This window comes from Dissoconium aciculare, assembly GCF_010015565.1.
Source record: "Dissoconium aciculare CBS 342.82 unplaced genomic scaffold K489scaffold_10, whole genome shotgun sequence".
In the NCBI taxonomy this organism is placed as follows: Eukaryota; Fungi; Ascomycota; class Dothideomycetes; order Mycosphaerellales; family Dissoconiaceae; genus Dissoconium; species Dissoconium aciculare.
Window position 1 is genome coordinate 611,819 of NW_022984960.1, and position 24,894 is coordinate 636,712.

At 53.9% G+C, this 24,894-nt stretch overlaps 11 protein-coding genes across 11 annotated transcripts; 8 read left to right on the forward strand and 3 right to left on the reverse strand.

Moving 5' to 3' along the window:
* The first annotated feature begins 294 nt into the window (after positions 1-294).
* Positions 295-3,561, forward strand: K489DRAFT_382611 (DUF803-domain-containing protein). Its single transcript, XM_033605419.1, has 6 exons — positions 295-1,013; positions 1,073-1,086; positions 1,149-1,227; positions 1,290-1,383; positions 1,439-1,766; positions 1,841-3,561. The coding sequence occupies exons 1-6, from the start codon at positions 716-718 to the stop codon at positions 3,236-3,238; spliced, it is 2,211 nt and encodes a 736-aa protein (XP_033457713.1). The 5' UTR covers positions 295-715; the 3' UTR covers positions 3,239-3,561.
* On the reverse strand, positions 3,441-4,587 carry K489DRAFT_39659 (uncharacterized protein). Its single transcript, XM_033606880.1, has one exon. The coding sequence runs from the start codon at positions 4,267-4,269 to the stop codon at positions 3,643-3,645; it is 627 nt and encodes a 208-aa protein (XP_033457714.1). The 5' UTR covers positions 4,270-4,587; the 3' UTR covers positions 3,441-3,642.
* On the forward strand, positions 4,545-5,677 carry K489DRAFT_323395 (acid phosphatase; the record flags this gene model as incomplete). Its single annotated transcript, XM_033601695.1, has 3 exons — positions 4,545-4,850; positions 4,947-5,281; positions 5,386-5,677. 3 exons carry the CDS (start codon positions 4,545-4,547, stop codon positions 5,675-5,677), a joined length of 933 nt encoding a protein of 310 aa, XP_033457715.1.
* Positions 5,678-5,910: 233 nt separating this feature from the next.
* On the forward strand, positions 5,911-7,255 carry K489DRAFT_390082 (uncharacterized protein; the record flags this gene model as incomplete). The annotated part of the gene is made up of 3 exons (XM_033606570.1): positions 5,911-5,941; positions 6,008-6,094; positions 6,150-7,255. 3 exons carry the CDS (start codon positions 5,911-5,913, stop codon positions 7,253-7,255), a joined length of 1,224 nt encoding a protein of 407 aa, XP_033457716.1.
* A 238-nt stretch (positions 7,256-7,493) lies between these two features.
* K489DRAFT_361113 (L30e-like protein) lies at positions 7,494-8,167 on the forward strand (the record flags this gene model as incomplete). Its single annotated transcript, XM_033602629.1, has 4 exons — positions 7,494-7,638; positions 7,701-7,815; positions 7,871-7,920; positions 8,069-8,167. The coding sequence occupies exons 1-4, from the start codon at positions 7,573-7,575 to the stop codon at positions 8,165-8,167; spliced, it is 330 nt and encodes a 109-aa protein (XP_033457717.1). The 5' UTR covers positions 7,494-7,572.
* A 1,070-nt stretch (positions 8,168-9,237) lies between these two features.
* K489DRAFT_323630 (ribosomal protein L10e) lies at positions 9,238-10,066 on the forward strand (the record flags this gene model as incomplete). Its single annotated transcript, XM_033601709.1, has 3 exons — positions 9,238-9,458; positions 9,556-9,764; positions 9,825-10,066. 3 exons carry the CDS (start codon positions 9,238-9,240, stop codon positions 10,064-10,066), a joined length of 672 nt encoding a protein of 223 aa, XP_033457718.1.
* A 326-nt stretch (positions 10,067-10,392) lies between these two features.
* K489DRAFT_403281 (uncharacterized protein) lies at positions 10,393-10,971 on the forward strand (the record flags this gene model as incomplete). Its single annotated transcript, XM_033607079.1, has 1 exon — positions 10,393-10,971. One exon carries the CDS (start codon positions 10,393-10,395, stop codon positions 10,969-10,971), a length of 579 nt encoding a protein of 192 aa, XP_033457719.1.
* Positions 10,972-12,236: 1,265 nt separating this feature from the next.
* On the reverse strand, positions 12,237-14,344 carry K489DRAFT_323173 (acyl-CoA/sterol acyltransferase; the record flags this gene model as incomplete). Its single annotated transcript, XM_033601679.1, has 2 exons — positions 12,237-12,607; positions 12,697-14,344. The coding sequence occupies 2 exons, from the start codon at positions 14,342-14,344 to the stop codon at positions 12,237-12,239; spliced, it is 2,019 nt and encodes a 672-aa protein (XP_033457720.1).
* A 1,888-nt stretch (positions 14,345-16,232) lies between these two features.
* On the forward strand, positions 16,233-17,700 carry K489DRAFT_372445 (arginine N-methyltransferase 2; the record flags this gene model as incomplete). Its single annotated transcript, XM_033603337.1, has 2 exons — positions 16,233-17,489; positions 17,548-17,700. The coding sequence occupies 2 exons, from the start codon at positions 16,233-16,235 to the stop codon at positions 17,698-17,700; spliced, it is 1,410 nt and encodes a 469-aa protein (XP_033457721.1).
* Positions 17,701-18,931: 1,231 nt separating this feature from the next.
* K489DRAFT_382619 (NAD-dependent deacetylase sirtuin-2) lies at positions 18,932-20,501 on the forward strand. The gene has a single exon (XM_033605420.1). It carries the CDS (start codon positions 19,162-19,164, stop codon positions 20,485-20,487), a length of 1,326 nt encoding a protein of 441 aa, XP_033457722.1. The 5' UTR covers positions 18,932-19,161; the 3' UTR covers positions 20,488-20,501.
* A 100-nt stretch (positions 20,502-20,601) lies between these two features.
* Positions 20,602-22,884, reverse strand: K489DRAFT_382620 (glycoside hydrolase family 20 protein). The gene is made up of 3 exons (XM_033605421.1): positions 22,515-22,884; positions 20,994-22,382; positions 20,602-20,932 (listed from the first exon to the last, which is right to left on the reverse strand). The coding sequence occupies exons 1-3, from the start codon at positions 22,662-22,664 to the stop codon at positions 20,735-20,737; spliced, it is 1,737 nt and encodes a 578-aa protein (XP_033457723.1). The 5' UTR covers positions 22,665-22,884; the 3' UTR covers positions 20,602-20,734.
* Positions 22,885-24,894: the final 2,010 nt, after the last annotated feature.

Below are 24,894 nucleotides of genomic sequence, written 5' to 3' on the forward strand. Positions count from 1 at the left end.
GTATGGAGGGCAATCAATCGACGACTTCCAAGGTTTTGGTTTTATTCTTCTTTTTGGTGAACGATTTGATGACGATGCAGCCGCTGTGGAAGCGCCGCCGCCTCCGCCTCCGCCGCCTGCCTTGGTTTGTTTGTTCGGCGGGAAACTGGGTGTCCAGGGGGGGCTCCACGCCTCCTCCAAATGGACGGGACGCCGCTGGTGACGAATTCCCCGTACTCCAGTCCATGGCTCGGGCGGTCTGTCGTTCCACCCTGCCGTCATGTCTATGTGTCTAGGGCTGTTACAGATGTGTGGCCGACTAAAAAAGTTGCCCGTGTGTGTGTGACGACGACGGGCCCTGGGATGCAGCACTGCGCCGTAAACAAACCCCCAATTGCATGCCTCTGGTCTTCTTCTTCTATACTGCCATACATACACCCTACGAACATCCTCAACTCCCTCCCGCCATCCTTGGAACAATTCTGAAACGATCGCACTTACAGTTCAAGCATCAGGAATCCCGAATCAATCCAATCCGATCCTACGCCCGTTCTGCCAATACAAACAAACCGTTGTGCACTGCCGACGCAAGCCGCATCCCCATCACCGTCACCGAGAACCGTGGTTCTACAAGCGATTGCCAGATCCAAACCTCGACCACATGCCGCGCCTTCACATCCTCTCTCGATAAATCAAATCGACCTCGCGCCTTGCGCGCAGAGAAATCCCCACAATCATGGACGTTGCTGGCCAAGTCCTACGACACACCCTCACACTCGCCGTCCGAGCGGCCGCAGAGACGACGACCGCCGCCGCCGCCGCCAATGCCCCAGGAGCTGCGCCGGAGAATGAACGACCGGGATGGTATAAGATCGTTGGGATCATCCTCGCCATCGCCTCCGGCCTTTCCATTGGAGTGTCGTTCGTGTTGAAAAAGATTGGATTGTTGAGAGCGAATGTGAAATACAATGAGGAAGCCGGCGAGGGCTTTGGATACCTCCGGACACCCATGTGGTGGTTCGGCATGACCTTGAGTATGTGCATCCTCGAGACTATGGGGCGCATCGATTTGCTAACCGGCGATTGTCGATAGTGATCATGGGCGAAGTGAGTTGACTGCTGCGTCATGGAACCGGCGCCGAGCATTTTCATTGACCTCTTCTTGCCAGATCTTCAACCTCGTCGCTTATGCCTTTGCGGATGCGATTCTCGTCACACCGATGGGAGCATTGACTATCGTGGTCACAGGTAAGACCACCAAGGAAGGCGGCTTGCGTCCAATCGAGGAACCTCGCTGATCCGCTCGCTAGCCATTCTGTCAAAGATATTCCTCAAGGAGCGCTTAAGCTTCGTCGGCTGGGTCGCATGCTTCCTCTGCATAGCAGGTAGTGTGGTCATTGCGCTGTATGTTCCCAATGATGCCGACCAGATTACACCACAACCGCTAACGTCACCAAAGGAATGCGCCGTCACATTCTGCCGTCTCCGACATTGCCGAAATGCAGCGCTACTTCATCACGCCCGGATTTCTATCCTACACCGGAGTCATTATTCTCATTTGCCTGTTCCTCGCCTTTTGGGCCGCGCCACGCTATGGTAAAAAGTCCATGATGGTCTACATCTCCATCTGCGGTCTGATCGGTGGCCCCAACGTCGTTGCTCTACAAGGTGTGGGCACTGCGGTGCTGACACAGATCGGTGGCAAAGCCCAGTTCAACGGGTGGTTCATCTACATTTTGATCTTATTCCTGATTGTAACACTACTGGTGGTAATCGTCTACCTGAATGTAAGTCCTCTCAGCTGGGCGGATCCGGCTGACATCGCCATATCCATCATTTCCTCCAACTCACAACTTCACAGAAAGCATTGAACCTCTTCAACGCCGCAATGGTCACGCCGACCTATTACGTTTTCTTCACCTCGTCAGTCATCATCTCCTCGATTGTCCTCTTCCAAGGTCTCAAAGGAACGGCTGTCCAAATCATCAATGTCGTCATGGGGTTTCTCGTCATCTGCTCCGGGGTCATCCTGTTACAACTTGCCAAGTCGGCGAAGGAGGTGTCCGACTCGAAAGTGCTCAGTGGCGATCTCAATGAGATTCGTACAGTGGCAGAAGTCGAAGAGCCCGAATACGAGCCTCGTGCGGACACACTACACGGCAGTGCCAGCATCGTCAGAGCGATGAGTCGGGTCCGCACGCAAAGACAGATCAACGAGGTCAAGCGGATACACGACGAAATGCTCGAACCGGTCCGCGAGAACGAACATGTCGAATGGGATGGATTACGCCGACGAAAGACCGTCTCATCGCACGGCGGCTCGGTATCGAGACAGAAAAGTGTCCGCCCACCCCTCGGGATGGCACAGTTCCCGGACGACGTAAGCGAGCCTGACAGCGAAGTCCACCCCGGCTTCTTCGGAAGAATCGGCCGGATGGCGAGAGCAGGATCACAAAGCCAGACGACCCGCGGACACAGTCCAGTCCCCATGACGAGCGTCCAGCCGAACAAGCAAGACCCCAACACCAACCACGACAACAATGGAATGCAGCACACTTTCGGTCTACCCGCCGCCTTGCAACGGGATCGTGCCAGCGAATACACCGAAACCGCCTACAAATCCATCCCGACCGCGCCCTCGGGCTCCCACATCCACTTCGTCGGCAGCGACAGCCCCTCGCGCCAGGAGTCCCGCGGCAGCAACAACCTGCACCCCCACGACTCCGTCCCCAATTCCGCTTCCGGCACCCGCCGGCAATTCTCCTTCCAAAACGTCTTCACGCGCAACCGGGCCGACAGCGACGACCCCCACCGGCCCGTCAGCCGCGGCGCCCTGTCCTTCTCCAGCCGCATCAGCAGCCGGGAATACCCCGCCGGCGCCGCCACGACGGAGGAGGAACGGCTGGGCCTCGTGCACGGCGACTCGCGGAAGATCCTGCTCCCGAAGTTCCGCGAGGAGGAGGAGGAGCGCGACGAGGACTGGCAGATGACCCCTTCTTCGTCCTCGGCCCGTGGCGGCAGTTCAAGCCCTGAACGGATCCTCGTCGGTGCTGGCGCCGGTGCTGATGATGGTCGGAACCCCCCTCCGCCGCCGCCGCATCATCAGCAGCGGAGGAGGGACACGTTTGATGACGATGACGATGGCGATGACCTCGAGAAGCACGAACTGTACGATGCGCCGCTGAGGGATCCTTCCGACCGGGAGGACCAGCCTGGGAATCGGCAGGGGACGAGCGGTGGGGGTTCGGCGTATAGATGATGATTGAAACGATTTGAAGTACATCTGCATGCGTGGGACAGGGGTTTAAGACCTCTGTGTTTCTGCTCTGATTGAAGCGTTGTAGCGATTTTACATTTACCATCATAATGCCCTCGCCTTTTTTCTGATGATTCAAAAAGGAACTCTGTGGTCCGTCTGTGCCCCCCCTCTCTCTTTCTTCACGATGGTCTCGATGGGTGAAACCCGCGATGTTTTTACGGCTCTCTTTCTCGCCCCTCCCAGAATCCTCCAGGTGGCTTCTCGGAGAAATGACTTCTCATCCACCTCCCTCCGCGGGCTGTCTGATCACAAGTTGGGAGATAGGCGAATACAATCATGTTGTTAGGTATCCATCACCCAGACGAGTAGTCTGATAAAATTGATCGGAAGTCTTCCCGTGCGATTCATCGTTGCCCAGGTGGACGGCAATAAAACACCACGATCAAAGACCGTGCCAGGAGAGATTGTTTTCCTATCGATAACGAATCATCATGGGTTGGGTGCGCCGCGGCTCTGGTGTTGTCGTGCGCATCTCGGAATACTATAAACGAGCCCGTTCGCGCTCTTCCTCCCTCCGCTAAGGCAAGCGCTGTGTGGAATTCCAAATCTCTACGGCATTGACAGATGATGTGCAGAATACTCAGGTATACACGGACCGAAATGTCCATGGAGGCGCATGGCCGGTCTGTTTTTTTAAGCCTGTGGCTCTGCTTACCCCACCCGCTACGAGGAGGACAGGCAAGCCCTTTTTCTGCCGAAGTCCCCACAGGTGAACGACCGGGACAGACAGTAAACAGAGCAGGACGAAGCGAGGTCGTTGGTGGTTTTACAATCAAGATCCCCTCCCTCCTGTCCTCGACCTGCGATGGCATCGGGCTGGGGAGGAGGTGGACAGTAATCGGGGACCTTTTTGCCTTTGAACCTGTATGGTCAAGATGCTTAGACTCCACAATCGCATCGAAGTCTGTCTCCAGAGCCTCCCGGAGCATCGTCCAATGGCCTAGATCTGCCCAATGCACGTGTGCTCGCATCGGACGAGACACGGGATCGTTCCATCGCGCGCGCCCAGCGGTATCTCCCTTGGAGCTTGTCGACGCCTCCCCCGACGCAAGACCCCCTCCGAGGTGACGACGACTGGGACGAGAACAGGGCGAAAAGAAGCGAGTCGGACGTGTATATAAGAATAAGAAATGACGATCGCTCTTCTTTCTCCCCCGTCGTGTCCACCTCCAGCCTTGCGCAACTCCCGGAAGGACGGCCTCGACGGTGTTGTTGATCGATCGAACAACCGACTATCGCCATCATCATGGTGAACTCAAACCTCACCAAGCTGGCACTCTACGTCCTCTCCATCGCCGCCGCGCCCGCACAAGCCATCAATGTCGTGCAGAGCAACGACGACGGATGGGCGGAGATCAACATCCGTCAGCAATACTACAGTCTGACCGACGCCGGCTTCAACTCTTTCATCTCGGCGCCCGCGGTCGACAGGAGCGGAACCGGGTCGTCCGATGCTCCGCCCACGACGGTCGGGAGCAATGGGTGCGAGTTCGGATCTTGTCCCGCGGGGAGCCCTGCGGTGGGCAAGAATGAGAGCATGCCGCGGTTCAATGTAAGTGGAGAACCAGAACAAACGCATGACGGAGCGAAGTAGAGAGGAGAACGGCTATGATGGCTCACATGACTCCCTTGTTTTTGTTTCACATAGTATGTCAATTCCTACCCCGTGACAGCAATGCGCTACGGCATCCAACATCTCGCATCGACCTTCTTCGGCAACGGGATCAAACCCGACATCGCCGTCTCCGGCTTCAACGTCGGCGCCAACCTCGGCGTCGTCACGCAATTCTCCGGCACCGTCGGCGCGGCCTGCGAGGCCGTGAGACTGGGCGTCCCGGCCATCGCATTCTCCGGCTCGACGGGCACGCAGACGGCGTGGAACGCGTCGGTCGAGGGCTACGTGCAGACGTACGCCACGCTGGCGACGACGGTGACGAGATACCTCACGGCCGGAGAGAAGCCGTATCTACCACGGAACGTCTGGTATGTCCTCCGCACTTCCCGCAAGAGGGAAAACTACAGGCGTGCATGGGGAAAGGACCCGGGCTGACGGACGTCGTTCCTATTTCTTTTCTTTCTCCTTTTAGGTTGAACGTCAATTTCCCACCGTCGAACAGCACCACCTGCAGAGTCCCCCTCGAATACCAATTCGTCCTTTCCCGCATCCACGACGCCGTCCCGCGGATCACGCCGAGCGACGTCGTCACCTGCAACAACAAGGGCCGACTCCCCACCGAGACCGAAGTCATCAACACGCCCGGCTGCTACGCTTCTATCAGCGTGGGTTCGGCGGATACGAAATTGGACGCCTGCGCCGCCGAGCAGGAGTTTGTTTTGGGCAGGTTGGGGGTCATTCTGGGATGTCTTCCGTCGAAATGAGGAGGTGTCGATGGTGGTTTAGGTGTGGAGAATGAATATGTGTTTATTTTTCCTTTCTTGTTTCTTGGAAAAGATCTCTGGGTGCTTCATGGTGGCTTTTCGCGAGATTGAGGAATGGGAATTCCTAGACGTGCCCTCCCGCCGTACACATCCCTGCGATCCTCGACTTCCGAAATGCATCATTGGACATATTCATCGGGCACGACCGTATCGTGGCTCCACTTCAGGCCAGCATGTCGGCTTTCATTAATCTTCGAATTCATGGCATGTTGAAATCCAACGTCCGATAACCCATCAAGTTGTTTCTGTGTGTGTCTGACCTCGTAACAGGGATCGTCTACTTCGCCGCGCATCGTTACGCCAGTGACGAGGTGATGTTATCATTTATTTCCAAAATACTGTTGGGCGAAACAAGAGGTGCGCGACGTGCGCGTCTTGCGTTCACCAGGGGATGGGACTCTGATCGAGACAGAATCTACATTTCGTCACTTGTACGCGAAGGCTGCCCGAGAGTGGCGTTGTCAAGATGATGTAGTCACTCCCTTCAACGATCGACGGTGGACTCACGTCCATGCCGTTTGGACCTTTGACCTAGATCGCGATGTCCTGCATTGGGACAGGAGCGATTGTAATCTCTCGATCCTCCTCGACATCATCCGCCAACGCGCCATAACGGTTTCCGATTTCGAGCCTCGCAAGATACTATCATCGCCTATCGAACCCGCCTCGGTAATCTTGCATGGAGCGCCGCATTGGAGAATGATGCGCAGAAAGATCGATCACCTCAGCCTGTCACGACGCAAAAGTTTCATTCCTAAGGTACTATCCGACTTTGCGTTTCAGTGGAGGCATGTCCTCCATGGTCACTACAACAACTCGACCTTCCGCAGGCTCGCCTATGCGATCATCGGATCGTCGCGTTGGACTTCAACGTCAAAGGAAATCACGCATCCTCGTCAGGGCCTTGGAGGATTCCTAGTGTGGGTGGATGATCTTCCCAACTGGGACCTCCCAAGCAGCCACATTTACAGGTTCGGGGACACGTCCGTCGTGATCTGTCAACACGCTCCGCATGCTGTCTCAATGATACGGAACGATTTTCTCAAGCGTGCGGGGCTCACCACCGAACCCTTCCGCGAGACCCTCACCTATCTCATCCTCTCTGTCAGAGAAGTTGTCCTTTTTCGAATAAATCGGGGGGTCGAACGACACACGGAACCCCATCGTCTGTTTGATGGCCAGAACCCTCCTTCCGACGAAGCGATCGAACTCCTTCTTCAAAGCGTCCAGCAGAGCCCCAAGCTTTCTCCTCTCCGCAAACTGCCTGTTGAGCTACAAGATTCCATCTTGGATGAGGTATCAGCAGGGCCCATAGAGCGTGCCAGGATCGGCTGCCTGCTGGACGCTGGCTCGAATTTCGGTTGGGCATGTGGGAATCGGATTGTGGAAAGGGAGGAGGGCCGCCGGAACAGAACATCTCAAACCCCAGTGGAGTCGCATGTTCAGTTTGATGGATGTGATAGCGGCGTTGCTTATCGAGAAAAGCTTCCGCGACTTCCATCGAGCAGCGTGACTTGACCCTCCGATCTTGTAACAAGAAGCCCGATAGCCAAGTCATTTATATGAGACAATCTATAGTGTCTATCGTAACATGTTGATCAGCGGCCAATTCAGAATGCTCTTCCTCATGGATTTGAGTGGAGTTGCCAGGATGAGTTATACGCACCGCTCTTGACCTGGATGCGCAATCCTGAGACTGGCGGCAATCATTGCCCGCACGCTTGCACTTCCGCATCCAAATTCCGCCAAGACATCACAATTTCGGACACAATACTCAGTAAATCGCGAAACCCTCGAACAATCCTCCTCAGCGATATCGACATCAATCCGACAAAATGGCGCCCAAGAAGACCACCAAGACCTCTGACAGCATCAATGCTAAGCTTGCGCTGACTATCAAGGTCAGTCACGAGAATTTCGACGTTTGCGCGACGCAGAAATACTGATGGAGGCGCAATTATAGTCCGGCAAGGTCACCCTTGGCTACAAGTCGACGCTGAAGAGCCTGCGATCCGGCAAGGCCAAGCTCATCATCATTGCTGGCAACACTCCTCCGCTCCGCAAGTCCGAGCTCGAGTGTAAGACTTCCATGACGTCCATGCGACCACAATCCATACTGATCGACTTGGACAGACTACAGCATGCTCGCCAAGACCGCCGTCCACCACTTCGGAGGCAACAACGTAAGTCGCACACATCCACATCATTCCACCTGGCGAAGGAGCTTTCATGGCTCTGGAGGGTGACCCTCAGAGCCCTGAGATGAAGCTTTTTCCAGTAGTCGGAAAACTTCGGAGGGACATTTTTCACTGACGTGACGGCCCAACACAGATCGAACTCGGCACCGCTTGCGGTAAGCTCTACCGATGCTCCACCATGGCCATCCTCGACGCCGGTGACTCCGACATCCTCAGCAGCAACCCTGCGTAAACGTCTTCGGGAGGATAGGAACGCGAATATATGAAAAGATGTGGATCCAGATTCTGTACTTGGTCACAACCGCGCGCCGGGAGACTGTTGTGGCATCATGCAAAACGACATGATGCCGGACAGGCTCCCGGCATGTCTGCCCGGTTTCTGCAAAATCTGTGCATATTCCCTGACACTGTGCCGATGAACGGAGGTCTTGTTGTGGTTTGAAGCCTACTCAATGACAGCAGCATGAAGCTTGATTTCTGGCGTTCGGCGCAAAAAAACAAAAAACGATTCCCAATGTTACATTTCATCATCATGTGCCGGGGCGGTAGCACTCCCTATAGATGTGTCACGAATTTTACTTCTTTGAGATACTTCACCAGGCGGTGTGAACAGCATCACCTTGATCGAATTGTGTGCCTGGTTTGCGACCTCGACTTACATGTAGTGTCTTGCTTACCGATATCCCATGCCCGAGAGCATTGCACTTGCCGTCCGGTGGATATGATATGGTGGTATTATACATGCGTGCATGCGTTGCGGCCTGCGCAGTGAGTAAATACCTGGGTAGAATTGAAGATCGATGAAGTCTTTCCTCAGGTACACCGTTCATGTGTAATTATACTCGAATTGATATGTCGCGGCCGATTTCACGACTGCACGGGTAGCACTCAAGCTGCGATCGCTTCCCTCTGGCCACATCCATCCTACACAGTTCGAGACTGTTCGCGATTGACTCTTCGGCAGATGTGATTGATAAGCCGTCAGACAGCCTTGGAGGGTCGGAAAGCGACTGGAAGTGACTGCGAGCGTATTGATAATCAATTTGACGCTCGTCATCATGAATTGGCGTGATTCATTTGAGCCAAATTATTGAATATCACGTGATAGTGACACATTTTGCCCTGTAGTTGCCAAGACTTCTGCCCACTGCGTCCGTGCGGACTTGATTTCAAAGCGAAGTGGAGCGCCACCAGTCAGAGGGAGAGTCCTCCGCTGGGTGAGTTCAGAAGAACGTCACTTCTCGCTCTCCTCCACGACTATCACTCTCTCACCAACAACAACACCCCGAAAACACCGTCAAAATGGCTCGCCGTCCTGCAAGATGCTACCGCTACTGCAAGAACAAGCCGTACCCCAAGTCGCGATTCAACCGTGGTGTCCCGGATCCTAAGATTCGTATCTTCGATCTCGGCCGCAAGCGTGCCAACGTCGACGACTTCCCTCTCTGCATCCACCTGGTCTCCAACGAATATGAACAGCTGAGCTCCGAGGCTCTCGAAGCCGCCCGCATTTGCGCCAACAAGTATGTCGCATGGAAGATGGAAAACAGAGAAAGAAAGGAAACAGGGAGGAGGAAATATAAAAAAAAGAATGAAGGCTAATACATGATGTTTTCAAAGGTACCTCGTCAAGATCGCCGGAAAGGAAGGTTTCCACCTCCGTGTCCGCGCTCACCCATACCACGTTGTCCGCATCAACAAGATGTTGTCGTGCGCTGGTGCCGATAGACTGCAAACCGGAATGCGTGGTGCCTACGGCAAGCCCAACGGCAGTGTCGCCCGTGTCAACATCGGCCAGATTCTCCTCTCTGTCCGAACCCGTGACTCTAGTGAGTATAGACCGGATGGAACAACGATTTCCCACGCACAGCGACTAACCATGACATCAGACCGCGCTACCGCCATCGAGGCTCTCCGCCGCAGCCAGTACAAGTTCCCCGGTCGCCAAAAGATCATCATCTCCAAGAAGTGGGGCTTCACTCCTCTCGACCGTGCCGAGTACGTCGAGAAGCGTGCCGCCGGTCACCTCCGACCCGACGGTGCCTACGTCCAGTTCTTGCGCAACAAGGGCCCGATCGAGTACAACATGCGACGATTCCCCGACGCCAAGGCCTTCCAGGCTGAGGCTTAAGTGTGTATTGGTCGTTTGATTTGATTGGCGCGCGAGGAGCAAAGAAGCACTACCTTTTTTTCTTTTTCTCTGATGGTTCACGACGAAACCTCTTGTGGGAAAGTGGCATTACATGGCGTCAGGTGAACGGCCGTGGACTGTTACTACTTTGCATCTGTAGACATTTCTCAATTGATGCTCCATCATGAACTGGACTTTCTACCGAGCGGGCGTGCTGAGATGATGATTGTGTGATGTATATGAACCTTTCACACTGACCTTTTAGAACGTCCGTCTATGTCTTTGTAAACTTCGGCTTGAGAAACGTCTTAGTCTTTCGATCGTACATGGTCATCGATATTCGTCCCAATTTAGGCCCGCAGGCGATCTCGACAAAGACATCCAAGCCCCTGAACAAGACCCAATCGATCATTACAAATCATTCTTTCCTGACGATAGCATTCACAGATGGCATCAATTCGACCCCTGACTTTCCCGCCATCGCCTCCAACCATCCCAACAACTTCCACGCTCCCTGGACATCCACCATCTTCGCGGCAGTCGTCAACCCGAGGACTTCTACCCCCCGTTTCGGTTGCGGGTTGACCTCATCGACCTTCTGGCGATGCTTTCTCAAAGCCCGCTCTCTGCCTTTCAGTCTGCCGTTCTGTCGCCTTGGAAGATCTATTTTTTTCGAACGCAAGAAACATAAAATCAGCCTCCACGCCTCCTCTATTCACCAGGGAAACCCAAGAAACAGCGCTCCGCAAAGAGCTCGTCTCGTCAAAGGGAAAAAAAGACTCACCGTCCCCAATAAACCTCGCAAAACCCCTCGTCCTCGTCCACCCGAGGAGTCCCGCGCCGAAGGTCGTGAATGGTACGCCGAGGGTCAGTATGCCCGAGGAGAAGAGCGACGTCTCCCTTGAAGTCTGCTTTGTGGTCGTCGAGGAAGGAGCGGGGAAGGAAGAAGGATCGAGTAGGACGATGACGGCGTAGAGGAAGAAGAGACTGCTGAGGATGTAGATGACATGGCGAGGATTCTGGGGACGTTTTCTTGTTCTTCGGGAGGAGGGAGGATGGATGGCCATGTTGGGTGTGTGTGAGTGGACAGGTTCCGTGAGCTCCTTATGCTTGTTCGCGTCCCCTGCTGTGATCCGGGTATGGAAAAAGTTGCTGGGTCGTGGTGGAAAGCGGGTTTTGGTCGAGTCGATAGTAAAATATCCTGTTCTCTTAGTTCTTCTACTGCAACGCCAGCTGCTGCTGCTGCGCCTTCGATGATTTCGCCTGCGAAAATCTTGACTGTTTTGAAGGGAGACAGGGACAACGGAGGAAGATTTCGTTTGCGTCGGAAAGAAGAACATGAACAGAAATCATTCTTTGCAACAGAAAATGTCTCCAGGAGATATATAAGAGAAGCCATCTAGGAGAGGCCTCTTCACTATGAGGTTATGGTTTCTGTCTGTTCTCTGCGTGGACTCCATCGTGCATCGTCCATCATTGTCGTGTTCATTATTCGTAGATTGACCCATTGGAACTGGGATTCTTGATCGAGGCCACTCGTGATGACTCATCAGTGTACAGAATCAACGGACGAGTAATCCACGACGACGAGGCTCCATGGGTCTCCGTATCATGATGAGAGAAAGAGGGATTGCATTGTGGCCTCATCATTGGTCTTAGGGTTCTTCATTTGTTTGGTAGAAGGGGAGGAATAGAGGCCACGCCCTTCGGAAAAGTGGGTCCAACGACATCTTTTGGGTATGAGACCAATGGTCGTCGTCAGAAGAGAAATTTGTGATACTCTAGAAAGGTAGTAGATTGCCTTATTCTTTTTCTGTTGGATTGTGTTGCGAAGTTTTCTGCGGTATAACGAATGAATCGTGTTGATCTTGGAATTGTACAATCGTAGGAAACAAAGCCATCGTCCACCCCTTTCCTTCCATTATTCGAAATATCTTCTACCATGTCTCTCGCTGGTCTATCCTCGGATTCGGAGATCTCCGTTCTTGAGCCTGGATTAATGTCTAGATGTCTATTTCAAGTTCTTCTTTGTCGTCGGGGCCAGAAATTCGACCCCTAAATAGAACATCTTCGGACTTGTCCTATTACCACTCGCTCTTTCCCTCCAAATTCCGGATCCGACACACACAAAGCAAAAATGCAAAAAACGCAATAGGATCATGTCCAGCATTCAAATGATCAAGTACAACGAAGCGAGCACACTCGGTCCCAGGAACAATCCCACCCAGAATGTAGTGTTGCCCAGGATCTGGCGGTTCTTCATGAAACTCGTTCGAGTGAAAGCTATGAGCGGGATCTGGCAGAGCTGCATGAGGAAGAGGTACCCACGAATCTTCTTGAACATCACCGCCATGCAGAGCTCATGCACCAGCGCGGAGAGTAGGAACGTGGCAAACGTCGCGGCGCCCCGACTGAAGTGGAAGGTCGAAATTGAGGAAAAGTAGACGTGTCGAAGGAGGAAGTGATGCACTGGACGGTTCCACTCTCGAGCGTAGTGATCAAACGATTTGGCGTTATACCAATCCCCATAGAAGCCCCTGTCTTCCAAGAAAGTCAGCATCAGGAGTCGTTGTCAAGGGGGAAAATATGGCATCAGGAATGAATGAAAATACTGATCACGTGACGCTTACCTGCAAACTTGAAGACTTCGGCGAGGACGTTCAGGATGCATTCCCAGATAACGTACCAGGTCAGCAGCTGCTCGACGAGGATTGGGAGGACCATGTCAACGACGATGAACGGGAATTCGCGCAAGCGCTCGTCGAGAGACATGCCGGCCTCTTTCATGGCGATGGTTTGCATCACCAGCGGGTAGACGTAAGCCTGGCTGATGACTTGCATGATGATGAGGATGCCAAAGGTGGCGGCGGATTTCTCCGCCACGTACCACCAGTTGGTGGATTCCTGGCGTGGGTAGTCTAGCTCGTAAACGAGGGTTGGCAGGCAGATGTACTCGGCATGGTTGCCGAGTGTGAGATTCTTCGGGTACGCGGTCTTGCCGTCTTCGCTCTTGCCGCGGAGTTCCTTGGCTAGCTCGGCGATTTCGCCCTTGATGATGTCGGAAAATATCTGTACCTGCTCAGGACTGATTGATTGACCGGATTCAATGGCGGAGGCAACGGCTGCCACTTCGGTTGGCTCGGCTTGGAAGTTCGTAGATGTGCGATGAGCTGTCGACGGTCGGCGGGTGGCTGTCAGGTTGTTGTTTTCAATCCCAGTGCTTGTCGATTGTTCGCGGACGGGACTGGTCGGCGGTGATTGAAGCGGCTCCATCGCCTCCAGCTGCTTCAATTTCTTCTCCAGAAGTTCTTTGCGGAGAGTGACACCGGATAGGTAGCCATTGTAGAACGAGTAGCTGTGCATCTTCATGAGGAACACCAAGCAGTGTAACGTGATGAAGATCGAGTGCGACCACGGCCAATCCCGATAATAAGTCCAGCCGACAAAAGCTCCGAGGTAAGCTGTTTGCCAGATGTTCTGCAAAATCCATCCTGTTCTTGCCCAATTGATACATCTCTTGTGTACCAGCTTCTGCATGATCCAACCTTCAAAAGTGCCGAGGAACATGGCGCCGTCTGTCAATCCCATGACAGCGACATCACGTTGAAACATCATTTGCGTGAGCTCATTGCGACCGAGGATGTTGCCGTGTGCACGATAATTCATCATGGCACTCTTAACCACCACGAAAAGCATACAAATCCAAAACAAGGTGAAGAAGCCGAAGAAGGCGCTCTTCTCGTTGTCAGGGTTCTGACGATCGAATGCTGTGAATTGTCGCGTGAAGACCAGCTCCCGGATGCGCATGCGTGGCTTGACCTTTTCGCCATTTGCACGAGCAATCTCCCGTCGCAGCAGTGCTTTGGTCTCCGGGTCGTCCACTGTCAAGATATACCGACCCTTCTTCTCCGTCCGTTCCAGCCGGACTTGCAGCCCTCCCTTGTTCTTTCGCGGCGACTCTACCGACGTCGATGAGTCGGACTTCTCATCGGAAAGCACTCGGCTGCCAGTGCGCGCGTGCGCAGGCCGATAGGCGGTATCCAAGGATTTGCGGGAGTTGTCGACGTGGCTGTCAGGATCCGGGCGTATGGCATCGTAGTCTTCTACTGCATCATCGGCCACTTCAGAAGCAGGAGAGCGACCTCCAGCGCGAGCTTCGTCTGATGCTGATACGACTCCAGAGCCGATCAGGGCATCGTCGTCGAGCTCAGCGACAACATCTTTGCCTTGCACACCGGATAGCCTTGCGACGACGTCTGTCGACTTGGATTGAGTCATTGTTGATGGACCGAGGTGAACGGCGCGTGAAAGGGTGGTTCCGCCAGCTGCTATGTAAGAGGGCTCCTGATATTCTCTTCTGAGAACTGGTGCGCGGACGTTTGTTCACAAGCTTCGAGTGACGTCGTCAGGGTGTTGTCAATGCATTCAGTGAAATCACGTTCGCATCGTGATGAACAGTTCAGGATCGAAAGCGACAATGACGAGAAGGAAAGGTAAAGTGTGGTGGTAAATGAAAGGATCTATGATAGTCTATATGATTTGAGGCCGCATCTGACCATAGCTGAGAGAGTCAACGTACATGATGCCAACCAAGAAGGAGGAATAAGTGCGTGGCCGTGTCGGCCGAAAAGGGTAAATGTGACGATGATGTAAGGCGTGTCCGCGTCCGCCGCCGCCGCAAGTCAGGGACCAAAACGGCGGCACGAACAGCCAACGGCATTCAGGTCCGATCCCGAACGAGAACTCCCCAACGGCGGTACAGTACAGTACAGTACTTCATTGTCGTTTTCGCATTCATTCGCGATGGTGTATACGCGACACAACCACCCTCACCACAGGCACCAGCGTGTCTCGATGACTTCTTGCATTGGAATCTGGACACGAGGATCACGAGTCAACACTGGATACTGGCTCCAAGTCCGGTCGACGAGCATCAAGTCTACTCCGCATTGATGGCGCAACTCGGCCGAAGGATCGACTGTCGTTGTCATTCACATGCTTCTGTATCGACATGGCGTCGCGTCGGTCGTCTTTATTATGGAATGTAATAGCTGGTGTCTCGTTCATCGTTCACGACCCGACTCGCCGAACACATCAACCACCTGAGTTCAAAAGCCGACTCGCGAAGCGCGCTTGGGCTATTTCGTCTCTGCTCGTACCGCGCTCTTTCCATACCGGCTCGTGAAGTTCTACCAAGCTCAATCAATGCCAATAGTCTGTGATTTTCTAGAAGACTCTCCAGCAAGGCCACTGCGTCTCGCTTGGCTCCAGGCCTACTCCGCTTGTGATGAGTCAAGATATCATACATGTCCCACTACCTAGGCATCATCAGATCGGTCTAATGTAGGTGCCTACTACATTGCGGGTTTTAACCTGCGCCCTATCTGTCTGCCTACGATCGCTCAGGTCCAGGCGATTCCGTGTCGTTGCTGGGCTCGTCCTAGGAATCTACAGTGTCGGCATTCAACAACGATCATCCCATAGGGTCGGTAAACGACCTTGCCAACGGCTTTACAATGCTCCAATACACTTTGAAAACACTACCTAGCATCAGAGCACGAAGCAATTGTACATGAAGAGGTTGAACGATATTTGCCGAAGGTCAAACGGACAAGCTCCGAGGCAGACATGATATTGATCTGCATAGCATCTGTCAAGTCTCACGTGAGTTGACCCAATTCCAAAGGGAGGCAGGCATGTACAACTCCAAATCTTGGTCTGGTGCTCCGCCGGTCTATATCCTTGGAATTTATTGTTGAAAACACATTCGGTATCATTGTGAAATGTTTACTTGCGGGACGTGATCTCCTGAGCGCCAACGGAAGATGGAGAATGCCCAGGTGGAGAATGAAAGCCCCACCACCATTCATCATTGCGGACTCGAGGGCACACCGCCGCTAATAATAACTCCGTCCATTGACGCAACGGGGAATTTTCCCAGGGACCACCATCAATTCACCCCACTTCGTTCATATTCATGGAATTTTTTGTAAATAGTCTGGCCCGGCATTGTGATCTCCACTTCCGAATAATCATAATCAGTAACAACCACCGAATTATTGCTCTCGACTGACGTTCATCGTCGTCGTCTTTTCCACACATCACATCTGATAATTTCAATCATCTCACAAGTCATCAGAGTTACATACCATCCATATATTCCATCATGGCCTCTGCCGCGGAGGACACCATCATGTCCACCGACATTGACACCGACACCACCAACGATGAAATTCTCCTCGCTGCGACCAACCACGACCTCGATGCTCTGCGAACACTATTCAAAACTGGATCTGCTCGGATCAAGGACCCCGACACTGGCTTCTCTCCTCTACACGCCGCCATCGCCGCTTGCGAGGCGGATGAAGATCTCAACGAAGACAGTAGCATGAATGGGGAAGGTGATGCCATTCACAGCGATGCTTTGGGCGAAGAGTCGGCATTGGCTACTGTACAGCTATTGTTTGAGAACGGAGCAATTTGGAACGAGCTGGACAACAATGATGAAACGCCCGGCTGTATGGCTATCCGGTTAGGCTTGAAGAAGGTCTACGACGTTATTGTGGCTGCCGGCGTTCGAGCTGAGCTTCTGTTCGGTCGCCTTGACGCATATCAGCTACTGGCTGGCGGTGACGATGAGGACGAGGAAGATGACGGAGAAGGCGACGATGATGCTATTGATGGCTTCGAGCCGACACCCAGCGGCCCCGCTCCCGGCGCAGATGCATCTGAAGCGAGTGGATCGGCGACCGCACAGACTGCGGAGGGCTTGTCTGGATTCGACCCTGTCCCCAACCCTTCGTACAAGGTGGAGAACGCTTCTGGAGAAAATGCCGGACAAGGCGTGCCAGAGGTGATTCAAACCGATGAAGCTGGACAACAGACAACAGCCGAATCTGGCCTATCAAACCCGAATGTCAACAATGAAGACTACCTGCGCTCAAAACTTACATACTCCGAGGGACGTCTCCTCGACTCTGACAAGAATGCCGTCATGATGGATTGGGAGACGGAGATCATGAAAGCCTCTGCCGACCAGCTCTGCACAGGTCCCGGACTAAGAACGATGAACATTGGCTTCGGCATGGGTATCGTCGACTCAATGTTCCTCGCGAACAACCCATCCATGCACCATATTATTGAAGCCCACCCTGCCGTGATTTCCCGAATGAAGGAGAAAGGCTGGTTCGAGAAACCTAACGTTACCGTGCACCAGGGACGCTGGCAGGACATTCTGCCAGGCCTGATCAAACAGGGTGTCGTGCTCGACGCAATGTACTATGACACCTACGCAGAAGATTACAAGGACCTGAAGGAGCTCTTCCAGGAATACGTCGTTGGACTGCTTGACGCTAATGGCAAGTTTGGTTTCTACAATGGTCTTGGTGCGGACCGACAGGTCTGCTACGACGTGTACACCAAGGTAAGTTTCAACGGTAACTACGGCGCTAACGCTCTGCAAATATCCTAACGTTTCTCAGGTTGTTGAGTTGGATCTTTTCGACGCCGGCCTCGATGTCGAGTGGAGCACACTTGCTGTTCCCGATCTTGCTCACGCGTGGGATGGTATCCGACGACCGTACTGGGTTGTGGACACTTACCGCCTGCCGACTTGCCACTTTGTGAAATCCTGAGCGAAGCGAGCTCCCATATCCCTCTGCGTCAAGCGCTAGACATTCAGCAGCAATCTCATGGTGCCCATTGTGTTCCAGTCACATACTACGATTCGATTCCGAAGAAAAGTTTTGAGTTTGAAATTGAGATTGATATTAATACTGGGTACGAAACGAAGAAAGACGTCGCGCAAAAGCCAACGCACCACGACGGCAGTATTCACCTCTCCACAAATCCCATGCGCTGAAGCAGATACTGCCGAGATGTGATGCATGACTCCGCGTGCTTGATGCCGTCCACTATCTTGTCTTTGTGGAGATGAAAAGCATCCAACCACTGGCAGCCCAACATGTTGTTTAGCGAGCGTACGCCCGTTTCAGAGATCACACGTGGTCCCGCTCTCTTTCTCACATTGGCTCTCGAGAAAGCTGAATGTGACCCGCTACAGCTGTATCTGATCTGGTCTCGAGCGGAGGGCTCCGGACAATATCGAAACTGTCCAAAATTTGATCGGTCGAACGACGGGTCATCCGACGAATGCCCATCAATTTGTTTCGACGCAGCACGTAGAGAACACCACCATCTGAGAGGTAGGCCGGGCAGGCGAGAAGGAGGGACAGCTCGCCTTGATGTGAAAGTTGAGAGATCCAGTCGACAATCAATCGTCAGTATCTCAAAGGCGTCAACAGATCTGATTGGAATTGATAGAAGACAAATAAAGACTTCACAGCTGACCGCTCCGCGTTCATTCACTTTCATCTTTCGTATTGGAAATTTACACCGAAATGGTCTTCCTCTACATGTGCCATAGTAGCAAATCTCACAAGGAATAGAGTCGCCTGAAAAACGGGTGTGAATGCTTTGACAGTGGATGAGACATGTACTGTAGATTGACAGCGCAGATGGTGTCCCATCCAATATACCAAGTAAGATCATCGCCACCACTTCCACTTCCTGCCATGTAATCATTTTAGGATTGTCCTGTAAACGATCCCCGATTCTCATTCGAAATACTTCTACCTGGAACGTCACGTTACTTCCAACGTTTAATCCGACTGCCTAAGGTCCCTCCGATGATACCATAAATTCAAGACGGGAATTTCGAAACAGGATCTGTCGATCAATTACGTTTCCTGTCCCGACGGCCTCTTCTCATAGACGGAAGCTCGATGAATGAGGATTTTACAAGAGTCGTATCCTGACGAACATAAGAGATCTCGGCATTGAAGTAGACAAGAGATAGACCAAAGTGCCGGATTATTATCACGCCTCGTCGGAAAATCTAGAACATCAACCCACATCACATCTAAATCATCTTACTTTATCAACCTGCGACATCCGCCCATAGCCCAGGACCGAGTCTTCATCCATCCTCTCTCTTCATCCTCCTCGAAATCGCGTCTCTCCAGTCGCAAAGGCACCCGAATCCCACAAAGCTGGCGAAAAGGAATTCCAAATCCAGCGGAAGAAGAGGAAAAAAGATGGGCAACGACACCTCCTACCCATCCTCCCCCAACAATTTCCCGCCACCAGCGCTCTCGAGTCCGACCCTCCCCGCCGTCGCGAAATACATAACCTCGGGCCGCGCCAAGAGGATCCTCGTGCTCGCCGGTGCGGGCATCAGCACGAGCGCGGGGATCCCCGATTTCCGCTCCCCGGGGACGGGACTGTACGCGAACCTCGCGAGGCTGAATCTTCCCTACGCCGAAGCCGTGTTCGACCTGGGGTATTTCCGCAAAGACCCCGTGCCGTTCTGGACGTTGGCGAGGGAGTTATTCTATCCTGAAGAGGAGGAGGAAGATGAAGATGAAGAAGCAGACGCAACAGCATCGACATCACTTCCCACTCGAGATCCACCATCCACCACACGACCAACGAACCCAAAACCCAAAACCCGCTTCCGCCCCACCCTCACCCACTCCTTCCTGCACCTCCTCAGCCGCAAGAACCTGCTCTCGCAGGTGATAACGCAGAACATCGACGGGCTGGAGCGGGCGGCGGGGGTGCCGGAACCGCTGCTCGTCGAAGCGCACGGGACGTTCGCCACGCAGCGGTGCATCGAATGCAAGGCGCCGCAGTCCGCGGCGGAGATGCACGCCGCGCTGCGGAGGGACGCCATCCCGCGCTGTTCCTCTCCTTCTCCTTCCTCCCCTTCTCCTCCGGATGCGCCCCCGTGCGGCGGCCTGGTGAAGCCGGACATCACCTTCTTCGGCGAGGGTCTGCCGGGGGGGTTCTTCGCGGCGCGGGAGCGCGTGCGCGACGCGGACCTGGCCCTCGTGATGGGCACGAGCCTGACGGTGTACCCGTTCGCGAGTCTGCCCGGCCTCGTGGGCCGCGACGTGCCCCGGGTGCTCATCAACCGCGACCGCGTGGGGGACTTCGGCGCCGTGCGCGACGACGTCTTGGTCCTGGGCGAGTGCGACGACGGCGTCAGGAGGCTCTGCAGGGAGTGCGGCTGGGAGGAGGAACTCTTGGCCGTGTGGGCGGAGACGGAGGGCATGGGTGGGAAGGGGGAGACGACGGAAAGGGAGGGGGAGAGGGAGAGGGAGTTGTCGCCGGATGAGAGGCTCGAGAGGGAGATCGGGGAGTTGACGAGGGAGGTCGAGAGGACGTTGGATCTGTCCCGCGGCCTGACGGAGAGGGTGCTACGAGAAGGGGATGTGGATGGGAAAAGGGGAGATACGTCGGGGAGATCTCCTGTTCCGTCTCCTCCTCCTCCTCCTCCTTCTCATGACAATTTGGACCACGTCTTCCTCGGAAGAAGTCGGACGTCCCCCGATGGGACCCAAAGGGAACCCTCGGGGTAAAGTATAGGAGGACGAAGTGGACGGAGGAGCGGATGGATCACCGATGAACAGACAGATAGACGGACAGACGAAACACATTTTTGGCTTGGATATCACTCGTTCGGGGAGGGAAAAAAGGGATTCTCGAAAGGAACTTTTTTGGATTTTCGTGACACGGTCGTTTTGGAAATAATATCCTACAGAGGTTTGGGGGCAGAGGGAGGGGAGGAGGCTTCCGGCCTTTCCTCTCTCGCGATCCTTCCTCTTTTCAGAGGGCGCACTGGGTCCCGTTCTGCGTGCAGAACGGCATCTGGATCGGAGCCGCGCGGATGCCCCGGGCCACGAGGCGCTCGCGCATGTCCGAGAGGCGCGGGGACGCCGTGATCTGGGAGCGGTTCTGGCCGGTGAGGGGGTCCTTGGCGCCGGACCAGAGGACCTCGGCCGCGGCGGAGGTGCGGGGCCAGACCTGTACAAAACCTCATCAGTCATCGTTCGAGCATGGAAAGGAGGGGGGGGGATGCATTTACCAGATCGTCGAGGTTCACGGCGTCGGTCTGTTCGCTCCAGATGTGCGTCTCGCCGCCGAGGACGAGGTGGTGCTCGGCGGCGGGCACGCCCGAGAGCGGGTCGTAGCTGTACATCAGCCGCCAGTTGTGGAGCGGGTTGCAGTAATCCAGGTAGGGCCAGAAGCCGCGGGAGGCGTCGCCCGGGCGGAAGTCGAGCCACTGGCCGTGTCCGCAGTCCAGGTACCAGTAGTCGTACTGGCCGACGAGCGCGCGGTGGCCTTTGCCCGTCACGGCGGCGACGCTGGCGGGGCTGATCCAGGTCTGCACGATGGTCTCGGCGGGCAGGGTGAGGTTCCAGTCCAGCAGCATCTCCTCCCAGACCAGCGGGGTCAGGCCGTAGGAGCGGACCTGGTCCATGTTGCGGTCCATGTATTTCTGCATGAGGGGTTGGAGCACGGCCGGGTCGTTGGAGCGGACGGTGTCGTCGAGGTTGTAGGCGTTCTTGTTGACCTCGTCGCCGCCGAGGTGGAAGTAGGAGGTCAACGGCTTGAGGCGTGGGAGGAGGTCGTCGAGCAGTTTCTTCAGAAAGGCCGAGACGGCGGGTGAGTTGAGCTTGAGCGTCCCGGTCGGCGGCTCGGCGGCGTAGGTGTCCCACCCGGGGAAGATATTGTAGGCGGCGATGAGGTCAGGCAGAGAGTACCAGATTGAAGCGGTGTGACCTGGGTTGTCAAACTCCATGGCGACCTCGACGCCGAGCAAGGAGCCGTAGGACTGGACGGTCTGCACATCCTGAACGGAATAAATCTGAGATGGGGTGTATGCACCCTTGGTGGCCAGCTCGGGGATGGACGGGACCTCCAAAGGCCACGCCTGTGAATCAGTGACGTGCCAGTGGAGACGGTTCATCTTGTTGTACGCCAATGCATCGATCATTGCCAGAATCGATGCGACCGGCTTGAACGTGCGCGAGGTGTCGAGGTTCAACCCACGCCATTGGAACTGGGGCGCATCGGTGATTTCGACGGGCGCCTGGGTCGTGTAGACACCATGGCCGTGGCTGGACAGATAAAAGAGCTGAGTGAAGGTGGTGAGACCATACATCAGACCGATCGAGCTGTTGGCGGCGACCATGACACTGCCATCTATCGCGACGTGCAATGTGTAGGATTCGTCGACGCTGCCGATGGCGGGTTTGAGAATGTCAGCCGGGTCAGGCTTATGCTGGACCAACTTGACATCTCTGATGCAGACGGCATCAGAACCAAATTTGGGTTCGAAATCGGTGTTGCGCAAGTGGAATTGCCACGGGACGTAGGATTTGGTGAACAAGGTGTCGCGGGTGCGCTCAATGGCTTTGTTCACGATGGCGCTGGCGGCGGAGGCACCGGCCGAGCCATACTTTGGCGCAGTCTATGAGAAACAAAAGCCGGGAGGTCAGAATCGCGAAAAGGCTCAATTCGCCACGAATGCGATGCGCTTGGAATGCCATTGGAACGGAGGTGGCTCTTGTATCGCATTTTGAAGACTGTTGCAATGGCTTACCTGTGGGCCTGTATAGGCAAAGTTGATGTCTTGCGGACCCGTGATCCACAGCGCATGGTCGCCATTGGAGTATGAAGAAGGGATGGGCCAGAGAGCGTGGGCGACACGTGCGCCGGCGGCCAACGCAACCACGAGCGCGTTCACCTTCATGACTTTCCGCGTCGAGGACAGAGTGGTGATCCGATATGGGCGGCGGCGGCGTCGAAGGGGAGGTTCAGGCGCGGGTTGGAGGGAATTGGGTCCCAGACCAGAGAGGAATTCAAGTAGAAGAGGGAGAGGAGGACGAGGTCAGTGGGTGAGAGGGAGATGGAGAGAAAGAGTAGAGAGACAGACAGACAATGACGGTGGTGGTAGTAACAACAGCAGCGATCAATGTGATAATAATACCTAGGAGTAACTACTGTACAGTTAGAAGAGGATATGCAGTGTAGATCACATCCAGAAGCTCTTCTCTATGCAGGGTTGTGTACACCACCTGCATGGCTGAGTGTACTGTATACATAAATTACATAAATTACATAACATGTCCTGTCGACGATTATGATTACTCCAAGGTTCCAAAGGTTCCAAGGTTGCATTATTCCTTAGGGTTAAACAATTGGAAGGGGTCCAACATAAATCCTACTGGAGGTATAGCGAGAGAGTCCGAGGTAGCTGGAACGTGAGTATTGTATTGCAACTGTATTATTAAATACATATATATATATATACTGTATAGAGCCTCCTGTTCACCTGAGGCCCACGCAGGTTTTGGCAGGTTTGGCAGGTCTTGACAGCACACGAAGCACGCTGGAACACTCTCCAGCTTCTTCATAGACACTACCTCACTACTATACTACTACTACCACCACTACCACCACCACCACTACTACTACTACTACTACTACTGCTGCTGCTGCTGCTGCTGCTGCTGCTACCCCTACTGTTACTACTGTTGCAGATTTACTACAGTATCTTCAAACCGGGAGAGGATCAGGTCTATCATCAACGCATACGACGATCCTACCCTTTACCATATTTCCAGTACAATCCCCGAACGGCACAGTCCCTAGTTGGCGTATGTATGTGTCGGTGCGCGCGCCCGCCGACGCCACACGGGTGCATCTTGTCCGACCCTGCCCAGCTGAGCTTCGGGATCCTCTTTTGTCCCGTATCTGAAATATCGATCATGACAATATGGGAACAATGCCAGCCAGCCACCACCATTTGTTTCCGTCCGTTGACTGTCATTCCGAAGCCAAGCGGGCCATCATCGGTTGATGACCGTTGGATACTGCACAGCTCTGTAGTCGTAGCACGGACAATAATAACACATCGTCCATGCGAGGCGGCGATGGACGCCAAGTTGTCGGTGATACTCTGCATTCACAGTGTATAACAAAATAAGGGACGGACAGGGAGAGCGCGCCCCCTTGGCCATAGCTACAGCTGGATGATGAACTGTCAGATGTCCGGACAGTGCCACCCGCCTGCTGTAGTACTGTCCTCCACACAGATATATATACACGTACGGGTGGAAGATATGTATATGTATAACGTAATCCATCAGCGAGCCGGCCACACCACCGAACCCGCCACTTTTCCTTGGCATTGAAAATGAGGTGACTGCAAACATGGTTTATTTGACTACATACCTAGTTATACAGCTGCTATGCTAGGATATGATTCAGAAGGAGCATCTCTATCCTGCTGGCAGGTTCGCGAGTTGTGTCCAGCTATTCCGCAGTTTCCACATCGTCGTTGAGTTAGAAGTCCTCGTTCAGGACCAGCTTTATCACGAGTCCTTTTCGATTGTTGAGCACTCAGACCCGCATCTACGCCTGCCTGCAATGCTCCAATACCATACTCTATAGATCCACCTTGCTGTATCTGCTTCCGTTTGCGCGATCTTCTCTTAGTTAATACTGCTAATTGCTCTTCAAGCTCTGTAATCCGTGCAGCTTGAAGTACATTCTGATGGAGCATCAACTCAGCACCTTTTACCAACTGTGAGAACCCTTCCTTAGCTTCGGGTGGAGATCTAAGGAAAGAGCTACTAATCAGCCGTGATTGAGATCCGAATTCATGCGAATTGCTTGGTGTTTGGGACTCCCATGCTGCTTCCGGTAATAGCTGTCGAGGAGGGGTGTGTAAACGTATATCAAGACGATCAATGACTGTTTGCGCGTCTGTACGGACTATCGCTGTTGCCTCAAAGGCCTTTCGACAGTTCTCTTTCGTAAACACGTCGAAAAACGCGTCCTTAAAGGCTGGAAGGAAGTTCTCTTTGTTGATATAGAAGACGCGGTTCCGTGCCAAGCCTCTGACACGCTCAGAGTATTTTCTCTTCAGCGGTGAGAAACATACTACGTCGAGAGGCTGGAGGATGTGAGATGAATGT

Bases quoted from the DNA above. Each gene is read 5' to 3' on its own strand.
- K489DRAFT_382619 (XM_033605420.1), top strand. From the start codon at position 19,162: ATGGGCAACGACACCTCCTACCCATCCTCCCCCAACAATTTCCCGCCA.
- K489DRAFT_382611 (XM_033605419.1), top strand. From the start codon at position 716: ATGGACGTTGCTGGCCAAGTCCTACGACACACCCTCACACTCGCCGTC. The intron at 1,384-1,438 runs GTATGTTCCCAA...ACGTCACCAAAG, and splicing joins GGTAGTGTGGTCATTGCGCT to GAATGCGCCGTCACATTCTG. The intron at 1,767-1,840 runs GTAAGTCCTCTC...ACAACTTCACAG, and splicing joins TGGTAATCGTCTACCTGAAT to AAAGCATTGAACCTCTTCAA.
- K489DRAFT_39659 (XM_033606880.1), bottom strand. From the start codon at position 4,269: ATGCGAGCACACGTGCATTGGGCAGATCTAGGCCATTGGACGATGCTC.
- K489DRAFT_382620 (XM_033605421.1), bottom strand. From the start codon at position 22,664: ATGAAGGTGAACGCGCTCGTGGTTGCGTTGGCCGCCGGCGCACGTGTC. The intron at 22,383-22,514 runs GTAAGCCATTGC...TGTTTCTCATAG, and splicing joins TTGCCTATACAGGCCCACAG to ACTGCGCCAAAGTATGGCTC. The intron at 20,933-20,993 runs GTAAATGCATCC...GGTTTTGTACAG, and splicing joins CCGTGAACCTCGACGATCTG to GTCTGGCCCCGCACCTCCGC.